Raw genomic sequence first — 14,825 nt, 5'->3', positions numbered from 1 at the left:
GGAATGGAAGCCAATTTTTGTAACGATATTGTACATAGCAAAATGAACTTTATGGTCAATATTGTACGCCGCAGTATAAATTGAGCCCAACGGGCCCGCCACGCGACCAAGAATACTTCTCAATGTTTGTGCCTATTCATCCCTTCATTGTCCCAATAAAAAGACCACCTTTAATTCTTCTCCTATAACATAAAAATGACCGTAGCATTCCGTTTCATATTTCTAATTTGTAATCTTTAGACAAAAGGCCAAATGGCGTGGAACATAGATCATACAAAAAAACAAAAACAAAAAAGATAAAAAACTGCGATCTCGTGCCCGATAATTGAGGCGTTTTTAAAAAAGTTTCGCCTTACCTGAGATATCGAAACTTTAAGGGAATGTTACATACAGGTGGATTAAAAATATTACCTGTATCAATAACAACAAATATGTTTTCATTATTAATTTTTGGTTTTAATTAAGTTTAAGTTTGTTATAATTATTAATACAAAGATCAAACACTCACTAAAAATTCCTTCGATCCGGTCGGATTCGAACCGACGTCTTCTTGCATACCGTGGCAGACGCTATACCAACTAAGCCACGGAACGAACCAACGGACCTCACGAATTTTTCTATGTGCTTGCGTCGCGTCTTTGTATTTGGTTTTTCAACTTTTTAGTCGTAGCACCATCTATGAGAAATCTATGAAATTTTTTCTGAGTGTTTGATCTTTGTATAAATAATTATAACAAACTAGTGGAGTAATTTCACAAAAAATAATTGGATATCAATTCAATAAAAATTTAATTAAGTTTAAGTTTTAAATTATTTTTTTTATTTTATTAAAAAAAATTTTAAAACTTAGGCTATTATTTTAAAATTTTAAAATAGTCCTGAAAAACATAAACCTGCTCCCCTGAATTTTTTCAAAATGGAGCTTTCACTCGTTCTTCAAAACACTGACAATATTGTTACAAAACTCAAACAATTATAAGAGATGTCTTCAGCGCACCTTCAGCGTTTGTAGGTACGTTCTTTCTTATTTTTATACTTAATCAATTATTTAAAAATTTACGTTATATACGACGTTTTAATTATTTCATATTATTCATTCATAATTCCGATAATCGATGGGGAGAACGAGTTCTAGAGTGGAGACCGCAACTCGGCAAAAGTAGTGTAGAACTCCCTCCGGCCAGGTGGAGTGACGACGAAAGGTTGCTGGCGGGAAATGGATGCGACAAGCTGACGAGCGGGCGAAATGGCGCACATTGGGGGAGGCCTAGGTCCAGCAGTGAACTGTGATAGGCTAATGATGACGATGATTTATAATTCGTCCAGCAGTTCCCATATTTCGTATTATTGTAATAAGGTGTGTATAATTACATAATTTTTTTCTTAGCTATGTTGTATGCAATGGTAAGTAGACGGCAGTCGCTGTCTACTTCCCATTCGCAAGGGCTGTGCTGATAATGTTATTTTAAGTGAATATGACTTGTGTAGATATTGAATAAATAAATAAAAAAGGCAGCAAAGTATGCCTGTGCTAAATTTGGCGATACTACGATGCACTCGGAACGTGTTTTAGTAAATCCTTCATTTTTTATTAGACGTATGTAAATCAGTGACATTTCACTATGAAGGCACTTGGTATATGCGTCAAGAACGAAAAATAATACAAATACAATGAATGTCATGGTGGTGAAACATCCTCACATTTAATAAACTTGGTTATAATTAGTGACATCCCTAGTCATCTGCTGGTAGCTGTAAAGGCACTTTGGCTGAGTGAAGAAAAAATAGATGTGTCCACAGATGGCGCTACTGCAAAAAGTCTTTGAAAAAGCAAATATAAACATCTGCAACAAGCACATTGAGAAATCCGTAAGGTCCGCTAGTTCGTTCCGTGGCTTAGTTGGTGTAGCGTCCGGCACGGTTCGCTAGAAGACATTGGTTTGAATCCAGCCGCATCGAAGGAATGTTTTCTAAGTGTTCGATCTTTGTATTCCTTGTGAAAGTTAAATCGTGAGTATTTACAGCTATTTTTTCGCTAACGCTGTTTAAAGATTTTAAATTAATTAAAAATCCATTTGGGAAAATTCTCTGCATTAAGTAATTTTCCAACTGAAACGCAGCTATTTTGCTTGATTTAACTTTCACTGAGTTCGCGGAGCAGTAGACCTCCTTGTGAAAAAAATCGTCCAGGAAAGTACCTTACCTTACCTATTTCAGCCACCAAGCAGTAACGTATTACTGCGTTCTTTTTATTTTACATTGAAAACTTATGTCTCAGGGTAACGAGCGCAGCGGCAGTGTGTCTGAGATCTTTGCTATTTAAAACTCTGAATGGCTCTGAATCTGCTATGGACAGTCGTGTCGCTTAACACCAGGCGCACGAGTTGTTCGTACCATCACTTGGTGTCACAAAAGAAAACCGTAAAAAACCCTAAACATGTATTTGAAAATAAAATGCGATTGCGGGTCTGTAATTTACAGACAACAAATTTAATGTTTTGTTTTCTTTAATTGATTAGTTCTTATACCACTAAATTTGTGAGAAAAATGAAATATTATTATTAATACAGAACAATCGCCAAAATTTGGAACTCGATAAGTAGTGATTGATACTTTAGGCCAGATTTATGGTCATCGAAAAGTTTCCTAAACGACCTTCAACGCGTAAAGGTTACATCAAAAAGCAAATGCAAAAAAAAGGTTAACAAGCCTGATGATGAATATGGAATGTCAACGATTTAATTTCTATTATTAACACAAAAATTTAACTCAAATGCCATTCCCAGTCTTAACCAAGCCACGCTATTTCTTATCCTTGGTATAATAAAGTCATACGTGATCGTACGTCAAAAATAATACAAACTGTGTGAAACAAATTATGTATGTATATGAGAATTATATAATTCTCCTATTTAATACATTTATTTAAACTTTCACAATTTTTACACATTAAGCCTAATTTACATTACGAAATTAGTGTCATATAATCAATGTTATGACATTAATTTCGTGTATAATTTCATGTCTAAACATCTAATTTTATAATGGATGCATTAATTTTATAAAATTAAATAGTTTCGTACGTCGCGCGATTTTTTGGTAAAACATGCAACTAATTTTATTACGTAAATACAATGCGAAACTAATGTATTAGAGCTATCTGGATCTTCATTTACTAATTCAAACATTAACTTCGATGCACCAATAGGCTTTCTCGATAACCATTCGCGAATCTACCAACGTCTTCGTTTTCGAGACATTAACATCTGCATAACAACATTATGCATTGCAAAAAATTACTCAGATGCCACGGTTGCTGTGATACTAAAGATGTTACGACATGGGGGTTGATGTTGCTCGCTTCCGTAGGTTTGCCCTTGAGACCCTACAAGTGATGGGTGGTGCTAAGGAGCGACAACTACTGGTTGTAGTCACCACCCTCCCGACGCAGTCGAGTCACCAAATGGTTTTCACCGTATTCCGACTCGTGTCCAGGAGTTGCCATTAGGAGATCGGGTCCCAACAGCTGCATTGTGGCTGATGAGTTGTAGCTGCTTGTACTGCCACACAAAGCACTCGGTTCTGGAGGCTTGCGGGATCCGAAGCACGGTGCACAGCTGGCCGACCGTGGGAAGTTCAAGTAGTGGGAATGTCACCCGTGAAAGGCTGCCCCGCCACCCAATGAAAAATCCCGGAACGCTCCACCTGGCCGGTTGGCGACCGGAAGGGAGGACCAGGTGGCCATCTCCAGGGGAGGTTCAGGCGTCCCCACGGTCTCCAAACCTATTGTACCCTCGCGTGGCAGTGTGAGCTTGCTGCTTGATTGAACACGACGCTATGCTTCGTCCAACTGCCTTCCTCCTGCCTATTCGGTTCTCTTAAAATTATGAAGTCATAGAAAAGGAATAAAATTTTCACAGCGGTTGCACGTCCTCCAATTGAAAGTGCACACCAACATAAAAGGGGCTGCACTCAAATCTCGATTCGGTCCACTACTACCTTGAAACCGACAAACCGCAGCTGCTGTTCCTTACCGAGACGCAGATCAATTGTCCGACTGACGCAGTGTACCTCAGCTACCCCGGGAATACGCTGGAGCACAGGTTCTTACCTCGTACTGGAGTCTGTCGAGAAAGTACGATTATCGCTTGTACACCTAGACTTAAAATGACACTTCGGAGGCCTGTGACATTTCAGACCGTCATTTCTCGAATTCGGCACTGGGGCCTTATTGTAAGTTTTCAAATATGTAAACTGAACTAACGCGTTTGCATGATTTTAATTTAAACCTTACAAATACATGTAAGACCTACCTAAATAAAAATCTTAACGCAAACGCGGTACTTAGTTAAGTTTGAATGATTACAAAATTATACTCAGGCTTCTGATATGAATCCCATGGTCACGGCTGATTCTGCCAAAAAAAAACAGTTTTTAAAAAGAGTTCGTTTAGCTAGTACTGCTGCCTTACCTATTTCTGCCGCCAAGCAATAATGTCAGCATTACTGTGTTTCGGTTTTCAAGGGTAAAGGTGCTGGTGAAATTAAAGGCACATGAGGCTTATCAACTTATGTCTCAGGGTGACGGGCGCAGTGGCAGTGCCCTTGAGATCTTTGTGATTTAAAGCTCTGAGTGGCACTGCAACTGTTATGGACTGGCGTGTCGCTTACCAACAGGCGCACGACTTGTTCGTCTCCTCACTTGGTATCATAAAAATGTGTGATCACTCATGAATACAATCGTTATAATAATCGTTTACGATTAAAAGAAGTATTTACTTTGCATGACTGATTTGCACTTAAGTGAAGAAGTAATTAACTAAATTTTAACTTAATGTAAGCGTGTAAATAATCAATTACAGCTGTCTAGTAATCATTGAATTAGCGGATAAGGATATAAGCTTAGAATATATTCTAAGGATATAAGAGTCAAATCTATTTTTTTACGAAGTAGCCGCCTCTCCCGCACCCCACGCATTCCCTGGTCGGTGTGTCTTAAAGTTTACAAAATGTCAAAATGCTTATAACTGCACTAAAACGAAAAAATGTAACGCGTAAACTAGCCGTATCGCTAAATAAACAAATGAATGTCACTAAAACCACAACACGCTTTATATTTTGTACGTCAGTCGCACGTACAAAATCTATTCGATACGGCGATCTTTTAAAAAAAACGAATCCCTTTTTTTAAACAACGAAAGAAATTTCACAAAAAGTGCGATTCGCAGATGTTGACTATGAGAAATTATAAAAAAAAACTTGCACGTGTTTTGTTTTTTTTTCTGCGGTCTGATATTGGTTATGAAATTGTTTAAAATATTAGTAATTGGTTCTAATTAGATATAAATTTACACACAACATTTTAAACTTGGCTGGGTTTATGGTTTTCGAAATAGATTAATTAACTGCAATCAAACATTTGATCACTTAGAAATGGAATCACTTAGAATAAACCTAACATAACCTCTCTAAATAAACAGCTGACACCAAGAAATGTTCTCAAGTTGCGACCAAGAGCTACAAAACGCTCAGACGATTTTAGCTAACATAGAACATTACTGTTACATATAAAAGTACTACCCACCTTCCCCATTTCTGCCGCCAAACCGTAATGTTAGCATTACTGAGTTCCGGTTTTGAAAGATAGGGTTCTGGTGAAATTACAGCATTCGGGACTTGTCATCAAGTCTCAGGGCGACAGGCGCAGTGACCGGTACCCCTGAGATCTTTGTTTTAAATCTCTGAGCGATACTACAAGTGTTATGGATGATAGGCGTGTCGCTTACGACGAACAAACTAAGCACGTTTGTGCAGTGCATCCGATTTGTATTGGTTTTCACTTTGGATGTCGCTTGTGCACTAAGTCCTATTCGAATCCGAGAAAATACGTCGCGTGTACACCTAAAGGTAAAATAACATTTCGGAAACCATTTGAAATTTAGTAGCAGTAGAGCTCCTTGTAAAAGAGTTCGTCCAGGGTAGTACTGCCGCCTTAACTATTTCTCCCGCCAACCAGTATTGTCAGCATTACTGTGTTCCGGTTTTGAAGGGTAAGGGTGCTGGTGAAATTATAGGCACATGGGAGTTGTCAACTTATGTCTCAGGGTGACGGGCGCAGTGGCAGTGCCCCTCAGATCTTTGCGATTAAAAGCTCTGAGTGGCACTGCAACTGTTATGAACTGGCGTGCAGCTTACCGTCAGGCGCACGACTTGTTCGATATTATAAAAAAAATACTCGTTTTTAAAAAGGAAAAAGAAAACAATTTCATGTGTTACAATTGCGAAAACCTGAGACTTAAGAACTCAATTCAACCATTTTATCAATTTTTTAAGATATTTAACTTAAATTAAGGTTTTGTGATTGGTTCTTCTTCTATTGGTTCTTCTTTATTATAATACAAAGAACACAATTACATATTTATATTCAAATCCAAGTCCTGCTTACAAAGATTACAATAAAAAGATATAAACGTATAGACGTCGCCATCTAGCGTAATTGTTAAGAACTTTTGGGATCAATGAACATTCCAGTGATCAATGAGGGTATCTACGGCATCGACCATTGATAATAGTACTTTTCTTGTTCTATAGATGGCACTGTATTCAAGAAACAAAAATGTGTTCAGGAATAAATTCATGCCTTATTTTATTCATTATTATCATTGACTTACAAATAAATGGACGACGGGTCTAATACAAAAACCACGAAAAAAATGTCCCAAATCAACCTATTTAAACGTAGTGACATTTCAAGGAATATGAAGAAGTTAAAACGTTGAATTTAAATTGTAATGTCATCGCAGTACTGTCTAATTTTGCTTGCTTCGCTGTCAGTCGAACAAACGAAGACTAAAACGTGAATGACGCTCTGTATACGATTTTAACGCCCTATAAGTTCGGACACTTTTTAGCGCGGACCCGACGTCCATATAATTGTAAGTCAATGATGATTATAGTACACTTCATTAAAATATAAATTGTCATTCGGTTGTCTTTTACAAGCAAACTCATCTTTAGCCACGCACACTTTGTCTTTTCCATTGAATTTTACATAATTATATTCGACTTCCATAGATTTCACTTCATTCAGAATTTGTATTAGACATGAACATTGCCAAGGGTTTTGATTAAAATTAAATTTAACTATTCTAGTGCCAGAATTTCTTAATTCCAATAAAAAATTGTAAGTCAAAAAAGAAAATCTGTTATCAGACAAATTCAAATATTTTGCACCGCTTCCTCTGAAAGCGTTGACTGGTACATATTCGATTAAATTATGCGATAAATTTATATTAACAAGTTTCTTCATGTTTTGAAATAATGTTTCGGGCAGTTGTTTTAATCCGTTATTCATTAACATAACCGTTTTCAGGTTTCTAATAGATTTAAAAACATTTTCGTGAATACTTTCCATAAAATTAAAAGCCAAATTTAGTATTTCTAAATTATCTAAGTTAACAAAGGTATTAGGGTTGTCTATTCTACTTATTCCATTAGACGATAACACTAAATGTTTTATAGTCTTCAAATTGCTCATAATAGCAAATTGAGGCACTTCACTCAATCCACAACGATTTAAATTGAGAGACTTCAAAGTTTGAAATGCGTGTAACAAATTGTCTGGTGAACCATTCATGTCATTGTTTGAAAAATCAATATATTTTATATTCGTGCATTGGTCAAATAAATAAGCAGACATGTTTTTACCCTTTAAAGCGTTATTCGATAGATCCAAATGCCTTAACTTTGTAAGCGGATCAAGAATTCCCAATTCCAAATAATTGATCAAATTTCCTTGCAAATCCAGTACATCCAGATTTACATTTTTGTCAAATAAACCTAAAGGGAATTCCGTTAGCATGTTATAGGACAAATTCAAATGCGTCACTTGTTCCGCTTCATCCAAAACGCCAAGTCTTAATGTATTTATGTTGTTTACAGATAAATCAATGTATGTTAGAGATGGCAGCCCATCAAATGATTCGAAATCTATATCTGTTATCCGACATCTTCTAAGTGTTATTCTTGTAGTTTGATTTCTATGCGAAACCAAGCCTTTTTCTAAGACGTAGTGATTGTCTTTTGGAATACACATGACGTCTGTATTATTATTGATTGTGCATGTAGGCTGAGCCTCGATAGCGAGAAGGGTTGAAAGCAGAATTATAGGAAAATATGCAGCCATCTTCATCTGAAAAAATTTAAATACTTGGTCAGTCCGTCTCTGTACAAAAAAAGTCAAACTCAAACCTAAATAATCTTCATTTTACTTAGGTAAAAATTACACTTGAAATTGGGGCGCGGCGGCCGCGCGTTTAAGTTTGCCAGGGTTCATTTATAAACTCGTACATTACAAAAATTCCCGTGTCCGAAACGCTTCCGCGGCCGCCTCTGTGTGGCCAGAGCATAAAATCTCTAAGGGCTGGTATTTATAAACAAACATTGTACATATTTATGATTTACCATCTAAACATGCCACCACCAAGGATTTTTGTCATCCAAGTACGCAGAAGCTGTATAATAAATAACCTTTAGTGTAAAGTTTTGTTTCAGTATATTTTTAAGCCTCGTAAATGGAAAATACAGAAGAAACTTCTTTGCTTTTGTAACGCTTACGCCTTTCAACACCGACGATATATTGGCTCTAAATATATCATGATTTAGAAAAGTTTGATGTGGATTTATTTGGAGTAATTGTTATTTATTGTATTTTTTTTATACATGACAGGCAGATGACTCCATTCCAGCTGATGTAAAATGGTAAATGGAATCCAAACGTGAAGGAACGTAGTGCAGTGTTGATACAATCACTGCCCTAGCCACCTTCACTCTGCATACCTACAAGATGCCTCTTCACGCCTCGTTTTGAAGGACCCCATATTGTAAGACGGAGGGAATACGTGCCCTGGAAGGAAGTTCCATTCGTCAACTGTCTGACAGAGGAAGGTGCCACCAAACCTTTTAGTTCGCGATGGCTTGCGGCTAGTTGTAAAACGGTGACTACGGAGGCCAGCAAGCGTGTTTCGGAGTAGGAAAGGGAATAATAATGTTGAACAGTTCTTCATATTCGTTCTTAAATGAATCTCGTTCATTCTAAGCACTATTTCAGACAATATAACATAACGTACCCTTGGTATAACAAAGCCATATGTGGTCATACATCAAAAGTACTTTTATCTTATGAAAAACATAAAAATAATACGTACATTTATTATCATTTTTTAGTAGCCGTAGAGCTCCTTATGAAAGAGTTGGTCCAGGGTAGTACTGCTACCTTACCTATTTCTGCCGCCAAACAATAATGTGAGCATTACTGCGTATCTCTTCAAACCTCTTCTGATTAATAAGATGTTACCATATTTTGTCAGTAGTAACATTTTCATTTGTCTTGCCATTCATCAATTTGATCAATTACCAACAGCAAACCGTCTAGTAAAATTATTTAAGGCAGTCGCAAGTTCATAAATTGACGTGCGTTTTCATTATTTAAGTTAAACGATAAGATCTTCTATTACAAAAAGATATAATAAACTCACTTTACTGGAAGGACAATTATTTTAATATTTGAAGTCGATTAAAAAGTCAAGTCTGAATATTTTTAAAGTAAAATAAAGGACTAAACTATCTTACTCTAGTATTTTTCTACTATATTAATATTACGAGTACTTGTAATCAACAAATATTTGAACAAAAATTATTCGTTTTAGAATCGATTAATTGAATGGAATACGCGTGCTTACGCGTATTCCGTTCAATCAATCGATCGAAAAGCACTTAGTTGGCGCTTCTACGCTTCAGAACAAGAACGAAGGTGGTATAGTTTATCCCGCCAAAGATGCTATCCAAATATGCAGAGTAGCAGGAGTTAGAAATCCGAGAAATCATGATCAAATCACAAAAACTTTACATGAGGCCGACATTAAATAAATCTTAAGTTACTTTAGTAAGATTTTAGATATTTTGTCAGCAGTACCATTTTCAGTTGTCTTTCCATTCACCAATTTGATCAATCACCGACGGAAAACCAGTAAATTTAATTAAGGCAGTTGCAAGTTCATATATTGACGCGCGTTTTCATTATTTAAGTCAATCAATAAGATCTTCTATTACAAAAAGACAGTTATTTAATAAGCTTATATTATTTCAAGTACAATAATGTTAATATTTGAAGTTGATTAAAAATTAAAGTTTAAATTATTAAGTAATCAAAATTTTTTTTAAACAACTTTTAATAAAGGACATGACTATCTTGTTTTGGTATTTTTCTACTGTATTCATATTTCACGACTACTTGTAATCAACGAATACTTGAGTCGATTAATTGAATGGAATACGTGTATTCCGTTCAATCAATCGATTTAGCGCGGAAGGAGGTTTCCCATCACTAAATAGTTCTTATGACGTCATGGTGGATACATAAGTTGCGACACGCTCGGTTTTCATACATATTGCTGTACTTGCGGCGTCTATCTAAATATATGTCTGTAGTTGCAATACTTCCCTATACGAACTCTTTCACAAGGAGCTCTACTACTACGAAATAAATTATGTATTTTGTAAAATTTTACAAGTCTCCTATTAAAGCATAAAAAGATGTCGGCAAATTACTTTCGTAGAATCTTTGAACCTCTCTCCTGAAATGTTGTCATTTTGTAGATATGACCTTATTACAACAAGAATGCAATATGGACGTAATACTTACTTTTAGACGAAGTAGTTTAAAGTCACTGTTGATTTAGTAAAACAACATACACGAAGATTAATGCAATAACAACAGACAACGTAAAGCACAATACAATTACATTAAGACTGCACAACGCGTTATTAACCGGTTTCTTGGAGAGACCGATTTAGTAGATACGTAACGCAAAGTTCATTCGCAGATAACCTTTGGACCTATAACATAATAATATTATTAGTTACCTTATACCTCCTATGAGATGACAAGTGTCTCGACACCAGTAAGGCTTAAGACAAAAACGCCTGATGAATTGAAAATTTACCAATTGTCTGTTAAACATTTGTCATAAAAAAAGTTGATTTTTAACCGACTTCAAAAAAATGAAGTTCTCAATTCAACGGTTTTTTTTTGTATGTGTGTTATGTTTTTTGTCAAAAGATTTTGATGATTCTTTTTTTGTAGGAAAGAAGGTACCATTTAAATTTGAATTTTAAATTTTACTGAAAATATTCCACCTCGAAGAGTGGCAAACTAGGGGATGAATCCAACTCGCACACTTTCCGGTAACCGATTTCAATCAAACTTGGCAAATAGATGTAATTCCACGAAATTTTGAAATCGGTTCTTTAGTACCCTTTCTTATGCCATTTTTGTAGTATGAGTGTAGTTGAAGATGATGGTGGTCATGTATATAATCTAGTACTTCTACAGTTTGTCACTAAATACTTAGTGATTTCCTTCTAATGCCCTTTTAATTAATTATTTAATTTAGTAAAAATTCATATTGTTTAAATTAAATAATATATTTTGCAAAACGTATGTGCGTAAATTGGATGAATAACACTTTGGTATAAGTAATTAAAAATAAGATATTTAAATTAAGAACGTCCGATTTTCGCAAACGCCCTAATAGCTTTTGTAACTATAGTGAAAAATAGATTGCTTTGCATTAATATAAGACATAACTGGTTTATAACTCTATTGTCTCTGTCAGCTGTGACCACGGGACCTGTAAAACCACTGAACCATATTGGTTTGTTTGAGAAAACAAATACACGCGTATAGTTCTGAAAAAAAAAATAGGATAATTTCCCAATAGTATTTACTATTGGGTAATTTTCCGATTTTTTTTAATTACCCAAAAGTAGATACTATTGGGAAATTTTCCAAAAAATTTGAAATAGTGGAATTTTTTTCGGAAAAATTTCTGAAAAATTTGATTAATATAATTCGATAGCTCATATTATGTTCTACGTTTAGATATATCTATTGAAATGTTATTCAGCGTGAGTTATAAAATAAAATTATATAGCTAAAAGCAAGTTAGAGTAAATCGAGATTTAAAATGATTAGACGACAGCGAAAAAAGTACCTTTTTTTATACTATCAAGGGTCGGGACCTCATGGTAAGCTACACTCCTGGCCATAACAGTTGCAGTGCCACTTAGAGCTTTAAATCGCAAAGATCTGAGGGGCACTGCAGTGGCAGTCATCCTGAGATATAAGTTGACAAGTCTCATGTGCCTGTAATTTCACCCGAAATCGGAACACAGTAATGCTGACATTCCTGCTTGGCGGTAGTAATAGGTAAGGTGGCAGTATTTCCCTGGACGAACACTTTCACAAGGAGCTCTACTGCTACAACAATAAAGAATCATAGGTAAAGAAATTGGTTTTAATGACTCCGTCGTTTTCGTTCAGTATCTTCAAGTTTTGACAAATATCAAGTATCAAATGTGAACAAATATTGGAAAAATATAGGAAAAGATATTCCGAAAAATATTAATTTTTCTGAAAGACATGAATTTTTACAAATGGAAATTTTCCATTACCCTACACTATTCATATTCAATATACATTAAATTATATCAACAATAGCGTCATTAAATATAATCTTTTGGTCAACATCCGTCAGTAAACTAGACTAATATTAAAATGAAATCTATTAACAAAACACCGGAACGCCTACCTCCGCCCACTAACTGTTTACTATGACTTGTTAATAGTATATTACATATAATAAAATTGTCTCGCCTTTATTCAGTAATTTTGAGATGTAATGGTAGATAAATATAGATATAATAAAGCCACATCTGCTTATATCACATGGAAATCATAAAAGTAATACGAACTTAATGGAGCAAATTATATGTATATGTGAAATTTTATAAATCTCCTATTTAAACAAAAATTTATCCAGTAATTTCTTTCGTAGAATCTTTAAACCAGAAAATTTCAATTCAGAAAATTTGTAGTTTTGCAGATGTTGCCTTATTTATATCAAAGGCGCGAAGTGGGATTGAAATAAACTTGATTTTGTAAAGATAACTTGTTTCAAGCATGATGATTACAACATCAATTTTAAGTTATTAATTTATTCTTGTTTTTTATAGGCAGGTGATCAACTCCCAGAGATTACTTCTAGCACCCCTGCCCATCGTCGCCTGCAAATGAACCACACCCCTGACATTCCCTACAACAACGGTCGAAAGTAATTGACCTTGACTACTGCTAAATACAGGAAGATGCTATCTGCACACACGCAAATTTTGGACAGGTACTTTTAAATAAGTTAACCACGGTATTTGATATTACGTATCCAACTTTATCATTACTTAGTTAATAATTATATACACTACATATTTATTATTAACAATAATAATATTACATATCGCAATACAAATTGAAAATTCGAAAACCCTTGTCTACTATATTATATCCATTGACTTACAATTATATGGACGTCGGGTCCGCGCTAAAAAGTGTCCGCACTTATAAGGCGCTAAAATCGTATACAGAGCGCGACACTCCGCTTTAGTCTTCATTTGTTCGACTGACAGCGCGATACTGCGATGACATTACAATTTAAATTTCGAATAGGTTGACTTGGGATATTTTTTTCGTGGTTTTTGTATTAGATCCGTCGTCCATTTATTTGTAAGTCAATGATTATATCTCATTATATTGATATAATAAATTTGTATTATAAATTACTCTGCACTAAATAAATTAATAAAATAATAACTGAATGAGTCTCAGATATAAGTTGTTTTTTAATTAGGTACTCTCTTTATCCCGTTTAGATAAATAAATAATATAAATAAATAAATAACGCACACACTCAACATAGCCCCGCACTAGGGATACCCTGTGTCGCGGGTGCCATGGACACGCACATAGACAACCACAAATTACACCCAAACTCACGAGAGAAATAAATGTAAGCCATACAAACATTTCTCCCGGCCCGGGAATCGAACCTGGGACCTCTGCGTGGCAGTCCGGCATGGTAACCGTTCGGCCACGGAGGCAGATGATGATAAACAGCCGTATACAACACAAGTCACGACTATTATAAATAGTAACGTACAATGACGTTATATATTAACGTACAAGTTTCGTAATGAATAAATGAAAACTATATTCAAATATCACAGCCGTCTTAGCGCGAAAACGGCTCGCCACGGGAGCCCTGTTGCTGCTCAGTCAATGTGACCGTCAATGTGCGGGGCGTGGTGCTGTATCTAAAGCTAGGGAGGGGCGTATCCATTCTCGTTACTTTTTGTTCTCTGGTTGAACTTCTCGGCCAGGGCAACACTTATTCGATTTCCCTTTATTCGCAGCAGTCCTGCATCTACAGGACTGTTTCACTATCCAACCTCCTGTGGCCCGGTAGGTAGCTGAGACTCTCCCCCACGCAAATATCAGAGGGCGCAGCAGACCACCGCAGCGCTGGATGGACGACATCCCGACACAGAGGTTGGGACTGGATGAATAGGAAATAGAATCGCCAAGTGTGGAAAAAGAGGGAAGAAACCTACATCCAAGATTTTTTATAAAGCCCCGCTCTAGGGAAACCCTGCGCGTGTCATGGGCACACACATAGACAACCATAAATTACACCCAAACTCACGAGAGAAATAAATGTAGGCCATACAAATATTTCTCCCGACCAGGGAATCGAACCCGGGACCTCTGCGTGGCAGTCCAGCATGGTAACCGTTTGGCCACGGAGGCAGTTGTTGTGTTGTGTTGGATTGGATCAAACAAAGGCCGCCATGGTGATGACGATGAATTTAATCATATTGTGATCGATTCTATCAAATATCTTGATCAAACACTTGATTAATGTCCATTTTTATCAG

At 35.9% G+C, this 14,825-nt stretch overlaps 1 protein-coding gene across 1 annotated transcript; it reads right to left on the bottom strand.

Moving 5' to 3' along the window:
* Positions 1-6,939: 6,939 nt before the first annotated feature.
* LOC113232632 (platelet glycoprotein V-like) lies at positions 6,940-8,184 on the bottom strand. The gene has a single exon (XM_026467402.1). It carries the CDS (start codon positions 8,182-8,184, stop codon positions 6,940-6,942), a length of 1,245 nt encoding a protein of 414 aa, XP_026323187.1.
* Between the last annotated feature and the right edge of the window lie 6,641 nt (positions 8,185-14,825).

Source organism: Hyposmocoma kahamanoa, unplaced genomic scaffold (assembly GCF_003589595.1).
Source record: "Hyposmocoma kahamanoa isolate Upper Pololo Valley unplaced genomic scaffold, ASM358959v1 76, whole genome shotgun sequence".
In the NCBI taxonomy this organism is placed as follows: Eukaryota; Metazoa; Arthropoda; class Insecta; order Lepidoptera; family Cosmopterigidae; genus Hyposmocoma; species Hyposmocoma kahamanoa.
This window is presented reverse-complemented; position numbering and strand designations above follow the sequence as displayed.

Excerpts from the sequence above, each read along its gene's own strand:
- LOC113232632 (XM_026467402.1), bottom strand. The coding sequence starts at position 8,184 with ATGGCTGCATATTTTCCTATAATTCTGCTTTCAACCCTTCTCGCTATC.